This window comes from Schistocerca gregaria, chromosome 1 (assembly GCF_023897955.1).
Source record: "Schistocerca gregaria isolate iqSchGreg1 chromosome 1, iqSchGreg1.2, whole genome shotgun sequence".
Classification (NCBI taxonomy): domain Eukaryota; kingdom Metazoa; phylum Arthropoda; class Insecta; order Orthoptera; family Acrididae; genus Schistocerca; species Schistocerca gregaria.
This window is the reverse complement of record NC_064920.1, coordinates 523,934,342-523,956,897: the sequence shown is the minus strand read 5'-3', so window position 1 is coordinate 523,956,897 and position 22,556 is coordinate 523,934,342. Positions and strand designations below refer to the sequence as shown.

General features: G+C 41.0%; 1 protein-coding gene across 1 annotated transcript in view; it reads right to left on the bottom strand.

Annotated features, from left to right (window-relative positions):
* Positions 1–22,556, bottom strand: part of LOC126356412 (odorant receptor 83a-like) — a 52,508-nt gene that overhangs the window by 11,169 nt on the left and 18,783 nt on the right. Inside the window, exon 3 of the mRNA XM_050007373.1 lies at positions 9,894–9,993. Within this exon, the coding sequence (XP_049863330.1) occupies positions 9,894–9,993 (100 nt within the window). The remainder of the gene's footprint in view (positions 1–9,893; positions 9,994–22,556) is intronic.

The window sequence follows — 22,556 nt, the reverse complement described above, 5'->3', positions numbered from 1 at the left end:
TCCTCTCTCTTCATTCTTCTTTCTGTTGACGATCTTATCTGCAACATAATCTTGAAATATTGTGCTGATTATTTACCAGTAATAAAATTAATCTTCAAACTTATACTGAAAGTGTTTAATACTGCCAGTCTTAGGTAAAAATACCTCTGCTTTCTCTCGTAAAATACCGTCTAATTCTCTTTTACTGAGTTCCAAAATACCTTGAACTTCTTGTAATTTTTTGTCGATTTCTTTATGGACTTCTAACATGAATTGAGGCGATTCCTTCTTTTGTGCATAACATTCTAATTCTTCATCCTCTTTATCTCACATCATTCTTAATTGTTTGTTTATAACTGGTATTTCTTCTAATTTTAGCTTTTGCTCAATGAGAAGTGTGACATGCCCGAATGTTACGCTACCTTTCCCCATATCTATTATCGCTCGTCTCTCATTTAAAAAATCTGCACCTATAATCAAATCTACAGTTAGTTTAGGTGTAATCACGAAGTTGGCTTCGATCTTTTGACCTTGGCACGAAAGAGTTAACCTTGTTTGTCTCGTAACTTCCGCAGCATTGTTTCTAATAGGACCCCTTACTTTAATCTTAAGAGTTTTCAGATTTGGCAATTCCTCATTGGCATTACACTGCATGAATAAATTTTCTGAGATCGCAGTCAGTTCACTTCCGCTATCAATTACAATTTTTACTAGGATATGCTTTACCATGGCCTACACAATTGGTTGAATTTGAAAGGGTTGGTTCTGTTCTTCTTCTTCTTGCATCAACGAATCCTCCACTGAATCATACATGAGTCTTTTCCAGAATTTCCCTTGTGTATTCGAACTTTCTGTAGGACATGCTTCGACTGCTACTTCTCTCTCTTTTATTTCCTCTTCTCTATTTCTTCCTTCATTTACGCTTTCTTCTACATCCTCTACTTTTTCCTCGTCTTCTCCTTCTTCGTCGCTACTTCCACATAATCCCATCTAAATGCTCTAATTATCGCTTCATAACTTCCTTCATTATATACTTTGGGTTGTGTGCCCACTTGTAACATATTTTCAACTTTTGTCGACTGCCCATTATCCTCATTGAATTCACTTTCCCTGGTTTCCATCTCAAATAGCTCTGCAATACTCATTACTTCGTCCTTTCCTCCTACATTCGTTGTGCATGCCTCTGGTAACTCATCTTTCTCGTCAGTATTCTCCCAATTAATTTCGTCCCAACACGATATTGTTATTTTCTTGTCTTCGTTTTCATCTGGTCCCTGCGGATTTGTTTCTTCCTTCTTCTATTCTCGTGATAAGATTTTACTTCTCTGTTCAAGGTGCTGCAATTGTTCTGAGTCGGTGCGTCATTCTCTTTGGCATGGGCACTTAGCTGTCAATTCGAACGTTTATTGGGGTTCTGTGGTCTTACCTCCACGTCTTCTATCTGTATTCGCTTTTCTTGTTCAGCTTGTTGATAGTGGTTTCTTTGTTGATAATTTATCGGTCTATTGGTTCTCCAGTACTCGTTCCGGTTGTCGTTATTCCCTCTGTAATAGTTGTTGCCGTTCCTGGATGAATTATAATTATTGCCATAGTCTCTTCTAAATCCATAACTGGTTCTTTGTTGAAATCTATTGTCGTTTCTTAGTGCAAAGTTATCACGTGGTTCGTAATTATTGTTTCTTCGTATTGTGTCTTGTGGATTCCACTGCTTTTTGCTTTCGTTTTCACGTGAGCTTCGTCTTTTTCTTGCGTTATCTTCCGAAAATATGAACTCTAGTTCCCTTAGAATACCTTTAAATGCTTCGACGTCATTGCCTCCGAGACCTACTAATCATTCCTGGTATTTCAATGGTAGCTTCATCGCGCATAATTTAATCAACTCTCCGTCACTGTATGGTACATCTAAGCATTGATTTTTGTTCGCCATTACTTCGAAAAATTTCACGGGACTCTTCTCTCCTGAATTTTCAAAATATGGGTTCTGTAATAATTCGTACCTCACTCTGTTCTGTGCTTCGCTGGACCAATATCGCGAGAGAAACTTCTCTCTGAAATCTTCGTACGATCGGCATGTCGCTGCAACATTCTGCATGGTTTCTGCGACTGTTCCTGACAGGTGTGCACATATAAAGTCTAATTTGTGTGCTAGCGTCCAGTGTTCTGGTAATCCTACTCGGAATTGATCTATAAAAGTTCGTGGATGTAATGAGTTTCCTTCTCGAAAGTGTTGAAATTTTCTGATTGTGGGGAAATGATCGTTGCCGTACTTCGTCATAGTTCCATATGAAATTCGCGATTCTTCGCCACTTTTGTTTCTGATCATTTCTCCCGTCGTTCTTTCCGGTTGTGGTAGATCCATTGGATATTGTCCACTGTAACTTTAGCCTACCCTTGCGTAGTATCGTTGGAGTGGTACGCAATAATTTTCTTCCATGTTTGTGAACGTCTAGCTGAATGCATTGCACTGTACTCTTCGCGACCTGGCTTTCCATTGTCACTTATTGGTTGGGTATCTCGTCTGGCTAACCTTGGTGCTTGGTTGCACGATCTCAACTGTCTTGAAACATACATTTGTGGTTCCGCATGTGTTTGTGATGACGTTTGTTCATCAAAAATTTCGAAACGTGTTTGTTGCTGCGCAGACTGTCTGATTTCACGTATGTTACTTTCCGCCTGTGATTGGAATCGCAAATGCGTAATATCTTCGTTAGTTGCTTGTTTTTCCGGTGCTGTTACAGATACGGATGTGGTTGCAGACTCTGTGCTTGTTCGATCCTGTTCACTACGCTCTTCAGTGGTTTGCAACAACTCTTTCATTTAGTAAGGTTTAAGAAAGAAAGTTATCTTCACTCAGAAACATGCATAAGGACAATATGTGGTGACTACCAATGATCATCTTTTAGACATGAATTTTAGAAGTTTAACTACTGCTTCAGTGTACTCGTATATGTACTTCCTCATTAAGTTTATCCTGAGTGACCCACTACCATTCAAAAAGATCAAAGACGTATTCAATTACAATGTAAGAAGAAAAATATGGCTCATATTATTTCTTACTGAGGTTGATTTTAGCCAAAAATCGTTTGCGCAATACTGTCACCAAATTTTTTTATGATATACACAATAATATAACATATCTGACAGAAAGCAAACTTAAATGTCGAAACAGTAAAGAAGTGTCTCGTTGACGACTCTGATTCCCTAAGAGAATCTATACTTACAAAGGTGGTAGGTAGGAACTACTAATTTAGACTTGCGAACTGTTGTGTAGAACTTTCTACACAAATGAAATGAGAGATGGTCTACAGGACGGTGCGACAGCGGTCGTCGTAGAAAAGCTGGACGGGAGCAGAAATGATTAGCGAACGAGTTAACACAGCAAATAGAAGATTTATTAATTTGTATTTCTCGAAACGCATGAAGATTCATAACAGCTGACCAAACAAGAAATAGAGTCCAGCTTATACAGTTGCAATAACGATGACGATAGAGCCGTGACTGACACCCAAACCTCAAGACGTCAGACACTCAGACCGGTACCAAATGTTGTATGTTGACAGAGTATCGATCAAAACACTAATTTAGTTCGTGCTGTGTTCTGTCGTTGAGTAAAACATGGGTAAACGGTAATTAAAAGTAACACAAGAACTACGGAGCACAGGGAAAGCGTGTCTGTGAGTGATTGTTTTGCTGGATCTCGCGTGGATGAGTTGGTAGATCGTGAGGTCGTCCTATCAAAGGTCCTTCGTCTAAACACAATTGACGACAATTTTGTTTAACTGTTTATGCTTGAAACTGTTACATGGGAGAACATTTTCCTGCTATGTAAGAGGACTCGTCGGAGTTTGCCGCAATGTTCTTTTGGGAGTCTGCTTTCGCTTCGTTAGTTGAAAGGAGAAAAAGTATAGAGTACATTTTTATAGACAGGTGTCGTGTTCTATCTGCGACAGAGCAGACACCAATCGTGACGAAGTAGCTTGAGCATTTGTAATTTCACCGAATAAACGTAAACAATCGGAATTGTAGAATGAAGAAACAACTGCATCCCACCTACGGAAGTAATGATATTAGTTCAAATGGCTCTGAGCACTATGGGACTTAACATCTGTGGTCATCAGTCCCCTAGAACTTAGAAATACTTAAACCTAACTAACCTAAGGACATCACACACATCCATGCCCGAGGCAGGATTCGAACCTGCGACCGTAGCAGTCACGCGGCTCCGCACTGAGCGCCTAGAACCGCGAGACCACCGCGGCCGGCGATGATAGTAGTAATATTACTTTTCACCACTGGTGTTTGAACCCTTGAGACGACGATCTGACGCTGTACCAACTTTCCCACGGAAGCTATGTGTGTTAGACACTCACAGATATGTTTTTCCTGTGCTCCATAGTTTTAGTGTTATGTTAAATGAACGTTTACGTCAATTCTGCTGAACGACAGCACATACTTCAAACAAAATCATAGTTTTGATTGATTCTCTATCGACACACAGTCTCTGGTACCGATCTGAGTGTCTGACACTTGGAGGTTTTGGCGAAAGCGGCGTCTGCGTGGCGCCCCACAGCAGAGTGGCTCCGAGCGCGAGTCGCCGAAGCCGCTGCCGCCAGCCCACATGTACTGCAGCGGCAGAAAGCGCTCAAGGCACCGAGGAACTTGGGTTTTGGCCCATTGGGTGTGTTCCATTGGGTTCCATGAATCTAACATGACAGCTATCAGCATCTCACGGAAACCTGCAATGAGACCCGTGGGGCGGTAACGATACCTGATACCACACAAAAAGACGCTTCTAATAATCTACATGTAGCCATATTTACATATGAATACTGATGTAAAATAAGCTGGTCAATATCATTCTGATGAATGAGACAAATGATCTGTGGAATTTAGAAGTAACCTGAGTTTTCATTGTACTAATTCCTTTCTATTTTTTCCTCCGCTTTTTTTTTCCATTCCTCTTCTTTTTCCCACAGTGGATAGGCGAATATGGTACTGTAAATAATCAGTGAAGAGAATTTATTAATGCTGAATGATGGCTCGACAACTCAGATGAGAATACCTAGGCAAGGTAAGCCAGCAGGTGACCTAACTACAGTATCTGTCGAGCTGGCTCCTATCAAGTCGTCGTGCGTACTACAAGCCCCGCTAAAGATCGGAACACCTGTTACTGCTGATAAACGTCCACGGCACAGAATGGTCTACCGGACTTAGTAATAACGTGACTATGTGGAATACACGGAAAACTCGCTGGCGGCGAAAGAAGTACGTTGAAGACCACATGGAAATAATTGCAGGACACATGTCCCTGTAGCAACATATACAAATTTCTCAAGAGTCATCAGTCAACATCACTATAGTGTCTATGGGGTCCGTACCGCAAAAGCAAACATGTTACGTACTCAGATGAGCTCCAAGGCCATGGTTAGACGCGGAATATGAGGATGCAAACGCAATACAAATAAAGCGTTAAGGTGATATGAGGAAAGCACTACATTAGAAAATATTCTTGCTCTTAAATGTGCGATAGCGAAAGCCAGACCAACTTTCTAGAAAAGCGAAGAAAAAATTGAGACGACTACTGTTCAACTTTCGCTAAACAAACCAAAATCACGAAAATTTTGCAGGAAATTAAGCGCTTTGCTAAACTACGTGACGGGAGGCCCCTCCATGTGACGACATGTTAGAGGAAATACTGCAGAAACTAGCTTCCCCTATTGTCGATTTCAATCCTCAGCAAAGATGTGAGGATAAAATGCATGGGCTGTTACAGTCGTGTAGCCTTAGTGAGGTGGAGGCACTATTAAATATGGAACATCCGGCACCGGGCCCTGACAATAGCATCTATGAAATGCTTTGTCAACTCCCAGAAATTAGTAAACAACATCCAGTTAATGGGACTTAACTGATAAGGTCATCAATCCCTAAGCTTACACACCACTTAAACTAAATTATCCTAAGGACAAACACACACACCCATGCCCGAGGGAGGACTCGAAACTCCACCGGGATCAGCGGCATAGTCCATGACTGCAAGGCCCTAGACCGCTCGGCTAATTCCGCGCGGCATCTTCCAGTTAATATCTTGAAAATAGTATGGGATCAATGTATCTTCATTCAGTCCATAAAACTAGCAAGAATAGTCACAATTAAGAAGCAAGACAAGGACAGAAACAAGGCTGAATCGTAAATACAGGTACCGTTGTTAAAGGGCCCTTAAAAAACGTTAGAAAGGAAGATTAAGTACAGAGTGGGGTGGTGGGCGGGAAAGATGGGCGGAAAAGACAGGACCTCTGTCTCCTTGCCAATTTGGGTTTAACATGGCAATGGACACAGACGAAGATCTGACTGCTGTAAATCGCAGTACATGGTGTAAATCTAATCTTAACACAGAACAACCGGCCTTCCGCAAAAAATTAATTCATTCATTCATTAAAAAGTAAAGGAATAACGATATACTTTAGTTCAAAAATTTATATTTGACGATTTTTGGCGTATCTGTACATTTTTAAGAGGAATACTATTTATGGATTGACGACCTTTTGTTAGAACCTAAATTTCACTTTTGAATATCATTATTCCCAGTCAAGACTGTAAAGGCAATTAAAATTAAAAATATTAATGTTTCTGATTCCCGAGTACTATTTTCAGTTTGTAGAACAATTTTCTTTGATGTTTGCATTAATGAAAGTTTTGTGTAATTAACCAGCTATGTATCAATATAGGTTTATTGCAGTCAGATGACTCAATAAATCTTCTTTAATTTAAAAGGAATGAAAATTTGAAGTTTCTTTTATGAAACTTACACAGAGGTTTTGACGATACTGGTGTACAAAGTACATTAAGTATAGAAGTTTTCTGTTCCGAACCCAACACGTTTTTTTGAATAACAGAAACTTTGTTTGACATGTTTTCAGGTCCATACCATTCAAAAATTTAAGGAAAAGTCAATATATTTATACTACAGAAAATTTCACCATATGTAGGTAATATTTTCAATTACAGTGTTCTGCTTCGTTAGCTTTCATATTCTCTACAACAACCGACGAAACTATTGCATTGACCTACGGTTCTCAAGCTTTTTTGGTGACAAAACCCGTTTGAAATACTAAATATTTTGCATAGTTCTAAAATAAGCAATACCTGGTTTAATGTTCATTTGTTAATTATAATCATTCATGAAGTCATACAAAAAATAGGCACATTATACAGTTCCGCCTTCCACAAAAATATACCATACAATAATACAATACACAAAATAACACTGTATTGATTCCACTGTAAATTGTTGAAATTGTTTTCACATATTGAGGAGTATGAAACTTTTGGCTAACTGTTTAATAGCAGATTTGACAGAAGAGAGTAGTAGGCTGATGTCAGGTCCAGCATCGAGTGTATTGCGGTATCTTGTCTTTATAGCTGCACACGCCGAGAATTTCATTTAGCACAAACATTATTTAGCACACAAGCAGAGGGCGTTATTTTGTCTACAATTTCAACAGATAGCTCTATTTACTAAAGGGGAATCCTGAACATGTTACTCAGTATTCCGAAAGCATTTTCAGAACTTTTTCTTGCTCTGCCAAAAGGCAGTTAAATATTTTGTTGCTGCATAAAAATTTTCGTATACGACTTCATTGCATGCTCTGATAAGGGAAAAGCCTCTTCGGCTACAACTAAGCACTGCAGTTTGAAATCCTGATACCATGATGGTGGAGGTATGTTCATTAAATTTTCGGTACCAGTGAGAAATTCACAGAGGGGACCGTTCCGAAACACTCCCTCATAACAAACCCTTCGCTTACAACCTAGAGCCATACATGTAGATTTACCCTGTGCGTCAACTATAGGCAGTAACACGATGCTACCCGCTTTGTAACTGTGGTAGCATCATGCCATAAACTTTGCTGGTCGGAATTCCATTGCGTCCCATTTGGAGCACCAAGACGACTTGGTAAGTTCTGTACGTCTTCCAACTGGTTTGATACGTGTTTCCATTCGTTTTCAGGTGATGATGCCAGAAACAGAGAAAATCTGAGGTGAATATGTCACTAGGACTTTCCTACGCACTTCAACTGAAAAATAAGAATGATCTTTAACTCTGAGAGCACTGTGCGTTAGACTAATTTATCTCAAACAAGAGAAAATTATGAATTATGAAATGCACTGATTTTGTGGGAAAATTCCTCGTGGAGATGGGGGGGGGGGGGAGAAGGGGGGTGCATTTCGGACCTATAAATTCTAAGGTTCAGTTCTGAGCATAAACTTTTACACGGTATGCCTAGATTTTGTATACAATTGCCATACTATAAAAATGTGTGACTATGCTTGCATATGGGTGTAGTTGAAAGGTGGGTCGGATATTTTTGGAAATTGTTAAGTATTCCACTTTAAACAATCCATTGCTATTTCAAATGAAGTAAGCAGAATAAATGGAATGCTGGAACTTTGAGAGTTAACTAAACGTAACTTATAAAGATTAGCACTGAATGAAAAAGTTATGGCGGAAGCACACCTGAAAAATGCTTCTTGCTGAGAGAAGCATAGCTGAAAAAAAGGGTTCTCTCCCGATTCTTTGTGTTAAACTACTTTCTCAAGGAATTTCAGAAAATCAACTTACCTTTTTCTATAAATTCTTCAAGCACTGGTAACTGCTTCAAAAGTTTCAATAATAATTAAAAATCTCCTGCTTAAGGAGATTTTGAATGAAAACATTAGGCTTCCTTAGTTTTCTGCAGTAGGATGAAATCTCAGTGTCAACATTAAACTAAAGAAAATTTGCGGAAATACTTTCAACGTTACAAGTATGTACTGTACGCACAGGAGTTTAGTAATACTGTACATTGATATATAAAGCTAAGCTATATGAAGCTAAGATACGTTCTCGCATAACTGTGGTTTTCTTCGTTATTCGTGAACCTGCTGTACAAAGCAATGTCAAGAATTCCTTCTCGTCCATCATTAGAAAATTTTTGTAGAACTGCGTGTCGTTACACCTCACTTCATCGTGCGAAGGACTGAGGAATTCGCGACCGCCGTCATTACGTCTTAAAGTCCAAGGTTTACTTCACCGCCTTCTTTTCTTCGTCCACGTCCACTGCAGTAATGAGTGCATAAACCGCAACTGTCATTCTCATTTCGTTAACAGCCATTATCTAAAATAATGTTGAAGCATCTGTGGTCATTGTGTGTCCAAACGCAGCTACCAGATTGCATGCCAGCTCTTGGAGCAAGAAGCTGTATCATCCTACTACATCTTTCGTGGCGCAACGTATGTCTCTACAGCAAAATCTGTGGTTGTGAATAGTTCTGAGCAACATCGTACTTGTGATTCAGGTGGGTAGGTTGTACTCTGTCATAGACAGTGACTCAAACATGGATATGGAAGATAGCAATAGAAGGACTGTCTTCTGTTCATAAATTATGAAAGGAAGAAAGTTTCACCCGCTAGGAGATTCTTCCATATCTCTGGAAAAAACAATCGCTCTTCTGGAATATTAGATCCAGTGAAAATTCTGGTCAATTAAAGTACGATGCAATTAGGAGTGGGAGATGTATGTGCACAAGATGCTCTTACTCTGACTGCCTCCTCAAACCTGAACAACAATCAAATATTTCACAGCAGGGAGAACGAATGAAAGTCAGAAACAGGAAGTAAAGGAAAAGCAGCTTTCCTGCCGTTCATACAAAGGACCGCAGTTGCTTGCAACGTTTAAAAAATACAGGATAATATTACGTCAAATGCGAGAGTGTGTCTCACAGGAAACCGATGTTTCCATTGCCTTGTAGTAATCTTTGTCAAATGCATTCTATAAAATTCCCTTCTAATTTGTTGTGAGGACAATGTTGTGCGGTTCCTGAGAATTTTTTTGTTTGCTCATTATTATGCAGAAATTATTTACATATTTACTCACCACGATGGAAATAAATAGATTTCCGCACAGGTTAACGATGTTGATAGCAAGGACGAAAAATATTGGCACGCTCATTGTCGTCTGCAGGAGAGAGAGGGACCTGCAACAAAATTATTGTAATATTTGTAAGCGAGAAGTAATCAAACAAGCGCCAAAATTTCCTTCAGGTTTCCCCCTTGCAGTCATGTGTCTTGCTGATGATTTAATAATGTATCATTTTTTCCTATCTGAATACATGACACATTGGTGAACGTCATAGAATTCTTTGAGTCTCTGTTGCCTTCCTAAATTCCCCTACCCTAGCCTTATGGCAGTTACCTCGCACACAACTATTCGCTTGCTTATTCCACTAATTATCTACGGCCACAGAAATTAATTGTCTTGGCTTAAGGTTACAAAGCGATATCAAGTACATCATTTATACAGTATGTTTCAGAAGTGATGGTCAGTATTCAGGGATATCAAAGGAATGATCATTCGAAACAAAAAGTCAAGTAAACATGGGCTATAAAACGCATACCTTAAGAGCTAAAGCAATTCGTGATGTTCCATACTGTGCAACAAATCTGTTCTACTGCAAGCTCTTTGTGTGATGTCCTCAGGTTAGTTAGGTTTAAGTAGTTCTGAGTTCTAGGGGATTGATGACCTCAGAATTTAAGTCCCATAGTGCTAAGAGCCATTTGAAACATTTGATACGTGTGACATTCATGTCTTTCCGAAGTGTGTGCGATAAACTTGGAACGTTAACTACCACGATGTTATTATCAAATTTGCAAATAGGATTAATGTGATGTTATTCTGTTCTTGGCTGCCGAAGAACAAACACCAGCAGACATCCATCGGAGAATCAAGAATGTGTATGGGATAGCACGTTTGACGAAAACCACCGTTTTGGAACACTGCGCTAGGTTCGGTGCTGATCGTGGTTCGACACAAGAGGCCAGTCGATTTGGGAGGCAAGCTTCATCCATTACCCTCAAGTGGGAGATACTCGAGCGTCTTCCCTATAGACCTCATCTCTCCCCACAAGCGTATCACGCCTTCATCCCCTTAAAAAAAGGCATTTAAGTGACGACGATTCCTGTCGGACGAGGAAGTGCAACAGGCAGTTACGGACTTCTTAATGCAGCGAAACATGGTGTCTTACCGAAAGACTACCTCCAACTTACTGAGGCGGTTGGATGAAGGCCTCATTCCTCAGGGCGATTTTTTCCGGTTGGCATACTGATTCTGGACTGTAGCGACTTCAAAACTAAACGTTTTGATCGCCCATTGTACAATAATATGACCCTAAGACTCCAACTTCATCTTATTTATACACTCCTGGAAATTGAAATAAGAACACCGTGAATTCATTGTCCCAGGAAGGGGAAACTTTATTGATACATTCCTGGGGTAAGATACATCACATGATCACACTGACAGAACCACAGGCACATAGACACAGGCAACAGAGCATGCACAATGTCGGCACTAGTACAGTGTATATCCACCTTTCGCAGCAATGCACGCTGCTATTCTCCCATGGAGACGATCGTAGAGATGCTGGATGTAGTCCTATGGAGCGGCTTGCCATGCCATTTCCACCTGGCGCCTCAGTTGGACCAGCGTTCGTGCTGGACGTGCAGACCGCGTGAGACGACGCTTCATCCAGTCCCAAACATACTCAATGGGGGACAGATCCGGAGATCTGGCACGTTGGGTGGCACGGGATACATGCGGACGTGCATTGTCCTGTTGGAACATCAAGTTCCCTTGCCGGTCTAGGAACGGTAGAACGATGGGTTCGATGACAGTTTGGATGTACCGTGCACTATTCAGTGTCCCCTCGACGATCACCGGAGGTGTACGGCCAGTGTAGGAGATCGCTCCCCACACCACGATGCCGGGTGTTGGCCCTGTGTGCCTTGGTCGTATGCAGTCCTGATTGTGGCGCTCACCTGCACGGCGCCAAACACGCATACGACCATCATTGGCACCAAGGCAGAAGCGACTCTCATCGCTGAAGACGACACGTCTCCATTCGTTCCTCCATTCACGCCTGTCGCGACACCACTGGAGGCGGGCTGCACGATGTTGGGGCGTGAGCTGAAGACAGCCTAACGGTGTGCAGGACAGTAGCCCAGCTTCATGGAGACGGTTGCGAATGGTCCTCGCCGATACCCCAGGAGCAACAGTGTCCCTAATTTGCTGGGAAGTGGCGGTGCGGTCCCCTACGGCACTGCGTAGGATCCTACGGTCTTGGCGTGCATCCGTGCATCGCTGCGGTGCGGTCCCAGGTCGACGGGCACGTGCACCTTCCGTCGACCACTGGCGACAACATCGATGTACTGTGGAGACCTCACGCCCCACGTGTTGAGCAATTTGGCGGTACGTCCACCCGGCCTCCTGCATGCCCACTATACGCCCTCGCTCAAAGTCCATCAACTGCACATACGGTTCACGTCCACGCTGTCGCGGCATGCTACCAGCGTTAAAGACTGCGATAGAGCTCCGTATGCCACGGCAAATTGGCTGACACTGACGGCGGCGGTGCACAAATGCTGCGCAGCTAGCGCCATTCGACGGCCACCACCGCGATTCCTGGTGTGTCCTCAGTGTCGTGCGTGTGATCATTGCTTGTACAGCCCTCTCACAGTGTCCGGAGCAAGTATGGTGGGTCTGACACACCGGTGTCAATGTGTTCTTTTTTCCATTTCCAGGAGTGTAGTTCATAGATAGGTCCTCTTTGAGAGGACACAGTTCGTAGTGACAGACGGTAAATCACCGAGTAGAGCAGAAATGATATCTGGCGTTCCGCAATGTAGTGTCATAGGCCCTCTGCTGTTCCTGATATATATAAATGAGCTAGGTGACAATCTGAGCAGCCCCCTAAGATTGTTTGCAGATGACACTGTAATTTACCGTCTAGTAAAATCATCAGACGACCAATTCCAATTACAAAATGATCTAGAGAGAATTTCTGTATGGTGCAAAAAGTGGCAACTGGCACTAAACAAAGAAAAGTGCGACCTCATCCACATGTGTACTAAAAGAAATCCGATAAATTTTGGGTATACGATAAACCGCACAAAAATTGTTCAAATGGCTCTGAGCACTATGGGACTTAACATCTGAGGTCATCAGTCCCCTAGAACTACTTAAGCCTAACTAATCTAAGCAAATCACACACACACATGCCCGAGGCAGGATTCGAATCTGCGACCGTAGCGGTCTCGGGGTGTCAGACAAGAACGGCTCGGCCACACCGGCCGGCCTAAATCGCCCAAATCTAAGGGCTCTCCATTCGACTAAATACCTAGGAATTAAAATTACGATCAACATAAATTGGAAAGACAACATAGATAATATTGTGGGGGAAGACGAAAAAAACTGCGCTTTGTTGGAAGAACACTTAGAAGAAGCGAATAGTGCTGCGCGGTGTGGGATCCTTACCAGGTACGATTGACGAAGGACATCCAAAAACTGAACGGAAGGGCAGCTCGTTTCGTGTTATCTCACAATAGGGGTGAAAGTGTCACTGATTTTATACGCGAGTTGGGGTGGCAGCCACTGAAACAAAGGTGATTTTCTTTGCGGCGAGATCTGTTTACATTATTTCAATCATCAACTTTCTCTTCCGAATGCGAAAATATTTTGTTGACACCCTACTACGTAGGGAGAATCCTCTTCCAGTCTCTTAAGTGTGAATTGCAGGGTAACCATACAGATGTAGATGTAGATGTGGATTCGATTCGGAATTAAATAACATCAAACGGTGTTCAGTACAACCAGAGGAAAAATGCTCCTGTTGATGGACATTAAAAGCGAATATGCTCCTGTTTAAAATACTCTTGAAGTGTGAGATACCAGCTGCCTCATTCTACCTCCTCCAGCATATTCAAAAAGTTTCGCAAATATTTTGGCATGCGGACATATTCGGCTATTTTTAACATGCAACTCACCTTTCATTGCTATAAGCTCCCTGAACAGCTATTCACTGACACCCACTAGTCAATCGTTGTACGTCGCTCGTACCCTTCCACACCTACCTGTCCGGTACCACTCACTCATTCAAACAAACTCATTGTCATTACGTCCTTGTGTCTGTCTAACTGTTGCTGTTTCCTATCCCACAGCGACAGCCTCCTTCGCCCTGTCCTACTACTTCTGTCTCCTCTCACTGTCTGTGTTCTCCTCTTGTATTCTGTTCTTGCTAATACCTCATTCATTCCTTCCCAGTGCTGCTGTCTCTGCTCACTGCCACTATCTCTCTCTTCGTAGTTATTGCCACTGATTTTGTATCTCACTATTACTTGCTCACAGCCACTTTCATATTCCCCTTCTCTTTAGTCCTCTCTCACTGGCACTGCCTACTTCATTCTTTTTCTGGCACTGTTCTATCACTATCAACTACGTTCCACTGCCACTGTGTTCCTCTCTTTCTCTCAAACTGCTATTGACCCCTTCACTCTCTATATTACAACTATTGTCTACTATCAGTATTTGTTACTTTTTCGTCTCTTTGCCTCTGCAACTGTAACCATCCCTCTCGCATAACAAATCGGGAATATATTCGCATGTAAAAACTTTTGAGAACATTTTTTAATGTGCTTAAGATAGTAAATGAGGCAGTTGGTACCGCATTTTTCAGTCAGTCTTCTGAACAGGAGTATATACGCTTTTTTATGCGCCGATGAGAGCATTTCTCCGCTGGCTCCCCTTTTTTTCCCTGACACAGCAGGAAATGTCACTTATGTGAAAATAACTATATGGGTCAGTAAAGTTTTGGTAGTTTCCTTTTGAGATACTGAAATAACGCAAAACTAACTTTGTTCCTCAGATCGTATTTAACGTGCACAAAAATTTTCATATGCTTCAGTACTGCAACACGGGGTTCCCAGAACCGTTGTTATTATAATGGAGACACTTTTGTTCCTCTTACCATGACTAATACATCATGGAGCAATATAAATGCAGTGATTGCAGAAATGTTGAATCACCAGATGATCTAACTCCAGTACTGAGCAAATATTCCGAACAGTGTACCACATGCAAAAACTATGACATTCAAAGAGTAATTAAAGGTGATTATTACATACAATGATGTTGGTAAACGTTACTCCATCCCATATGGATTCAATGCTTCACCCCACAAGGCCGTAATTTATCATATCTCTTCACCAACAACGGCTTTAAAGCGGAAAGTTATAGCGGCATTATTTCAATAGGCTCACAACTACTGTAAAATGAAATCAAAATTATTGAATGATTATTTAATTATATTATTTTTGTTATCTGCTTCATGTAAAAAGTGCTAGTGGAAACATAAGCAGTGGTTGAGAAGGAAACTAACAATAAAAAGGAGAAAAGGAATCATAAATTAAAATGGATCATGATGAAGGACAGTATAGGGATGGTATCGTACAATCATTATCACAGCCAAATTCAGGAAGTTGCAGCTGAAGCGAAAGATGTTGAATCTAAAACTGGATTTAACATGCAAGGGTTGCATTTGAAGTGCAAAATATTGAATCTAAAATGTATTGGGCAACAGCTGAAGTGAAATGTATTGAATCAAAAACTGTATCTAAAATTCATGGCGTTAAGTGTGGAGTGAATAAGGAATGAAGGCCCAAAATAAATGTCTGATGGAATTAAGTGATAGGAATCAGAAACCAGAATGGAAAGTTTAAATAAGAGATAAAGAATGAGGTCGCAGAATAAGGTACAAAAAACAGCGGCAGTAGTTAAAGAGATGTAGTAGCTTTTAAAAATGAAGTGAGAGAAGTTAGGCTACAGAGGGTATACAGAACAAATAAATATAATTACTAATGCAACTGCTTAGGCAGAAGCAAGTCCTGAATAAAACTGTTGACGACCAAATCAACAAATGGAGAAAAGACAAGAATAGTGTTAAAATTTACCGTGGTCAGGCTCTCAAGGGCATTAGGAAAAAGCTAGAGAAGTGGTGGAAAAGTAATAGGGCAAATTCTTCGATGCAGAATAGAATGAGATTACTTGTAAAGAAAGTTGCCGAACGTAATGTCGCAATTCGACCTATCCTAATACACATAAGAGATGGAAACAGTTGCAACAATATCGGTTTTGATGCAGATGGAGTCACTGCATCCAGTTTCCATCATAAACAGTTTAAAAAATCAATTCAGTGAGGGCTGGTCAGAGAAGGATAAGGTTAAGTTAAGGCAAGACAGTGCATCGCTTAGAGGGTAAAGTTTAAACTGTGGTGGAGATGTTCCAGCATGTTTCTCAAGAAGTTTTCTGGATAGATACTAGCCCATAGCCAAATAGGAGAAAGGAACAGAAAGTCTAAATAGGAAAGTGAGATATCCAGTCAGTCAACGAAAACACTTAAGAAATAATGCGAAAAACTGACCAGAAAAGTAACACTTTGTCTTTCTTGCATAGAAAAGAATACCATAAATTTATTAACGGAAAATATACGGTATATTAAGAGACTCAGTTCGATAGACGATAACTATAATGTAACAGAACTTTTGGAAGGATTAGGAGGGATTGATCAGTGGCTAGGAAAGAGAAAAAGGAAGGAAGATTAGATGTAACGTACCGACTATATAGGGGTCATTAGAGACGAAGCACAAGCTTGGAATATTTCAAGTATTATGAGGTAAATCAACCGTGCCCTTTGGTGATGACAACCATCTCGTCGCTCGCCAGGGGGATTTAGGGAAATTATGAAACGAATCCGAATGTAATCACTCTGAATAGTTTGAGAACCAATGGGTGAATTGTACATTGATCACGAACATAACAACAAAGATATAAGAATATCTGGTGTTGAAGAAAATACACGTGTCTTCGATATTCAAGAACCAAAATGCTAGGTTCAAAATGGTTCAAATGGCTCTGAGCACTATGCGACTTAACTTCTGAGGTCATCAGTGCCTAGAACTTAGAACTAATTAAACCCAACTAACCTAAGGACATCACAGACATCCATGCCCCAGGCAGGATTTGAACCTGCGTGCCTAGCAGTTGCTCAGCTCCAGACTATAGCTACCAGAACCGCACGGCCACTCCAGCCTGCAAAATGCTAGGTGCTAGTTAGGGATGATGTGAAACATAGTGAAGAGACAAGCGTGCAATATATTGAGAATTGTATGTAATGTTCAGAGGGTTGGAAGAGTATAAAGGTAAGCAGCAGATAATAGTGAACAATGAAATTAAGGAAAAGAGAAATGAAAGGAGCAGTTGGATACATAATGTAAGTAACACTATTGGCCATAGGAGTACTGAGAGTAGATCTAGTGGCGGGAGTCTGAGATACATGTATTTGAGGAAGGAGATTATTGTAAAAGCTTATTATGTGAAAGGGACATGAATGTCACAAACAATACATATCACTTACAGGGTATAGAGGAGGACAATGAGGAAACAGACACAGAAGAAGAAGTTAGTTCAGTATAGGAAGATGTGATGGATAGACAACAAAACACTATGAGGAACTTGCGGTCGGATTATTTGCAACAGAGAAAGTTGGTATGACTGAATGAGACAAAAATATTATTCAGGGGGCTAAGGAATCAACAGACAAAGATCTGTTACAGAAATAATATTGTGAGAATGATTTTAGTATATTTCAACCTACGGCTGATATAACTGTGCAACAAGTAAAGGAGAAGGAGACTAGATCTTTCAGTGTGGATATTGTTGACAAATCTGCTGAAGAGAAGTTTCCAAAGAAAGTTGTGAAAATGGGAGTCAGGTATTTGATGCCGAGGGCGGGATTTTTAGAATATAAGGAGTGGAATAATGAAGAATATAAAAGTCAATATGAGAAAATAAAAGAGAGAGATCGGTTGGATCATGATTATGGTGAAGATAATAGTTGTACTCATAATGATAATGATATGGAAGCAGGTGTAATATCAAGTAGTGTATAAGATGAAGATTCACTTGAAAATAAGGCAGAAGAAATTAAAGGCGTTTGGCGGCAGGACTCGAGTGGTAGTAAATGTATCAGCTGAGGAAGCAGAGTTGGAAAAGAATGGGAGAAGACCCAAGAAAGGATATACTTTGAAAAATATTGTTGAACGAGACCTAGGAAAAACGCACAAAAAACATTGGTATAGTCAATGACACAGTAAAAAGGAAGTGTGGATCTGAGGTGTGAAAATGGGGAAGTCGGATTCTGAGGGTTCTTAAAAATATGCAGCGAGTAAGATTAATTTTTAAATATTGGAAAACGTAACTGGAAATTTATTTTGTACGACTGTAGAGACTCTTAGAGAAATTTAAAATTTTTGGGCTGCTATTGAAAGTAGTTCATTGAAAGCAAAACATGTGGTCGAAAGAATTCACAGGAAGTAATTTTTTTTAAATGGAAAGAAAATTTCTGTTTGGAAATAAGCTTATAGTTTAAGTTCATCCAACGTAGTGAAATGTCAAAAAGTATGTCAGGATAAAATTGTCAATGTTGCAACTGAAAGTGCATCTGGAAGAGTTATAATTAAAATGTAGCAGTAATTGACGTTAGATGGTAATATCATACAATCACATGAATGTCTTATTTCTAAAGATACTCTTTTAGGGTGTATTTTGTGGCATTTTTGGAGAAACAGTTCAAAAAGTTTTATTTAATCTCAATAATAACAGTTTACTATAATTTATTGTAAGTTATGTATTTTACCAATAACTAGCAACTTATGAAACTGTTTTCAGGTTTTTGTTCCATAAAAATTTAAATGAGGTGAGTTGAACAAAAAAAGAGATAGAGTTTTGAAGGCATTGGAGAAGAAGAAAGCCATTTCAGAGTGTCATACAGTGTGTAAATGAACATTTAAACACTGACAAATATGTGATACAGACATTGTAAATATGAGCTTAAAAATGTAACGAATGTAGAATAAACTGAGGTGGTTTGTTTAGCTAGATCTAAGGACCAGTGTCAGAAGGGTTTCATTCACTTCCAATCAGTGTATTTTTTCAGTGCAATCTTTGTAACATGTTTATATACTTGAGTATAGGTTGTTAATTGATATATTTTTTTCTTCTGAAAAGTTTCTACGGGAAAAAGAAACCATTAGTGGGAATACTTGTTAAATAACTTTTCAGTTTGGTAGTTTTAGGTTTCTTTGTTTGTTCCTGTTTATTCTACATATGTTTTATATACAACATGTTGTGCATTATACTGTATACTAAGTTAATTAAATATATAATTCAAAATTAAAACACACACACACACACACACACACACACACACACACACACACACACACACATACAAACACACACACACACACACACACACACACACGTGCGCAGAACAATATGCCTCACATTTGGTTAGACATTTTATCCTAGGAACTTGTACAGAAAATGATGATAAAGCTGTGAACCTGTACATATATCAGTAAGTTTGATTTGCCAACTAATCTTTATTTGCAATGTAATGTGTCACTCTCAGAGACCGAACCTATATAATTTTGCTGTATTTTATGGTTCGGTTAATTTTTTGTTAATATAAAAATAATTTTTATTTATTTACAATGGAAAGGCTTAATAGTATTTAATTCTGATACTATACTATGAGAACGAGAGTTTAGATGTGATAACCAGCGAGTTTCTGTATATCACATGGAGGAGAGCAGTTATGGAAGACTGGTTGTTGGCCAGTGGACGTTAATGTGTAGTTAATTTGGAAATCACTGACATACAGGATACTAATTGATGTTTGTGTACTCTAAAAAAATCACAAAATGTATTTAATTATTAAGCACCTTCATTTAATCTCCCACGCACTAGTTTAAAGGCTGCAACATGGGAACAATGTGTATTAGTAGGAGGGTTCATGAAGCAAAAAGTGGACAGATGGGATAAATTCTCAGGAATCTGTTTAACAATTATCGCAACTACGATAATATGATCGTGGGCTGCGATTACGGACAACGAGTCGTCTTGTCTCATACTTAGTTTTTATGACGAACATTGTGGCTGATAGCGATCTCACTGCTCGCAATTATATTTGTTTGAAGTACTTTGGTGAATAAAATGAAGCTTCGTTTTGCTGCTTCCACTTGTGTTTTTCATCATTAGTGTCATCAGTTCAATGCAACATAATAAACAGATCATTTAAACAATACTTCCAAAACTGCGACAACTGCAGTGAAACTGAATCCACTATAATGTGTTCACAGTAAAATAATTATAACAGTAATGTGAATGGTAATTTTCTACGATACGTTCCTTCAGCACTTACATGCGTTTTTATTTTGTTTCGATATATTCAGGGTGTTCCAGCAGGAATAGTCAATATTCAGAGACATGACAGGAACAATCATTCGAAGCAAAAAAAATATATATACATGGGCTCTAAAATGCATACAAAATGCATGCTTCAAGAGGTACTTAAGTGAAAGCGCAGTATGTTGCTCCACAAACCGGCTGATTCAAAGAATAGATACAGTATTGAATCTGCAGGCTATTCATTTGGGCTGCGAAGGTGAGTATTAACTGTACTGCTTTTTTGTCAACAGCTATTGTCAACACTAAACACAGCAATCTTGTAGTGCGCTGCTAGATACAGCGAAACAACTATCCTATATATCTAAGTGCATGGCCCATATCATGCTTTCTTGGAGGAATGCAGCTTCCCTGCTTTTACCGCTTCTAATGGAGTATTTCGCAATCGTGCATTCGCGGCAGGTCCTACTATCCAACCGGACTTCTTATTCATTATTATAATAAATCGCTACTTTATTGTAGCTCTGTCAGCAGAAATAGCAAAAATGTATCACCTAGTGTCTGTCCATCTTAATGATAGGAACTTGCAGAGGATTCTGTGGCGGGAACCACAATGTGTACCGATACACGAATACAGACCGCCCACAGCCACTTACGAAACCGCTCCTCCAGCATTTCTTGGTTTACAGTGGCATCAAATGCATTGTTTCCTATGTTCAAAGTGGACGACATTTTAGATGAGACAGCTATGGAAGCTAAATTTCGAGATCTTCAGACTCAACTGAGGCAACAACTTCCTTCTGGGGATTTCCATTGAGAAAGTGGTGTTTCGGTAGCCACAAGGTTATGCAACAAATTCCAATGCAGAAACCTCGTTGCCTTGTCGTCTCACTGGTGAAGAAGCTACAAAAACATTAGGCATCTTATGGCACTCTGACTCTGATGCATTGCAGTGCCATACGCAACTCAAGATTCACTAATACTCAAAGCCTAGCAAGCGTAATGTTCTGTCTACAATCGCTACTCTTTCCGACCCATTGAGAACACTGGGCCAAGCAGTCGTAAGTTGTTACGGCGCCTGTTACAATTAACCCTTGATTGAGATGAAATTCTTCTTTCCAGTCCGATTTATAGATGGAATTATCTGTATGTGCTTTGCCTTCCCTATATGGTATCTTGATAGGCAGGAAAATCATTCCTTGTCCTCAGTCCACTAAATTCAAAATTCCTGCTTTTTGTGATGCTTCACATGTGCTTCTGGTATATGTGTACACATTAGAAGCGCTCTCTGTAAAATACACTCCTGGAAATGGAAAAAAGAACACATTGACACCGGTGTGTCAGACCCACCATACTTGCTCCGGACACCGCGAGAGGGCTGTACAAGCAATGATCACACGCACGGCACAGCGGACACACCAGGAACCGCGGTGTTGGCCGTCGAATGGCGCTAGCTGCGCAGCATTTGTGCACCGCCGCCGTCAGTGTCAGCCAATTTGCCGTGGCATACGGAGCTCCATCGCAGTCTTTAACACTGGTAGCATGCCGCGACAGCGTGGACGTGAACCGTATGTGCAGTTGACGGACTTGGAGCGAGGGCGTATAGTGGGCATGCGGGAGGCCGGGTGGACGTACCGCCGAATTGCTCAACAAGTGGGGCGTGAGGTCTCCACAGTACATCGATGTTGTCGCCAGTGGTCGGCGGAAGGTGCACGTGCCCGTCGACCTGGGACCGGACCGCAGCGACGCACGGATGCACGCCAAGACCGTAGGATCCTACGCAGTGCCGTAGAGGACCGCACCGACACTTCCCAGCAAATTAGGGACACTGTTGCTCCTGGGGTATCGGCGAGGACCATTCGCAACCGTCTCCATGTAGCTGGGCTACGGTCCCGCACACCGTTAGGCCGTCTTCCGCTCACGCCCCAACATCGTGCAGCCCACCTCCAGTGGTGTCGCGACAGGCGTGAATGGAGGGACGAATGGAGACGTGTCGTCTTCAGCGATGAGAGTCGCTGCTGCCTTGGTGCCAACGATGGTCGTATGCGTGTTTGGCGCCGTGCAGGTGAGCGCCACAATCAGGACTGCATATGACCGAGGCACACAGGGCCAACACCCGGCATTAAGGTGTGGGGAGCGATCTCCTACACTGGCCGTACACCTCTGGTGATCGTCGAGGGGACACTGAATAGTGCACGGTACATCCAAACCGTCATCGAACCCATCGTTCTACCATTCCTAGACCGGCAAGGGAACTTGCTGTTCCAACAGGACAATGCACGTCCGCATGTATCCCGTGCCACCCAACGTGCTCTAGAGGGTGTAAGTCAACTACCCTGGCCAGCAAGATCTCCGGATCTGTCCCCCATTGAGCATGTTTCGGACTGGATGAAGCGTCGTCTCACGAGGTCTGCACGTCCAGCACGAACGCTGGTCCAACTGAGGCGCCAGGTGGAAATG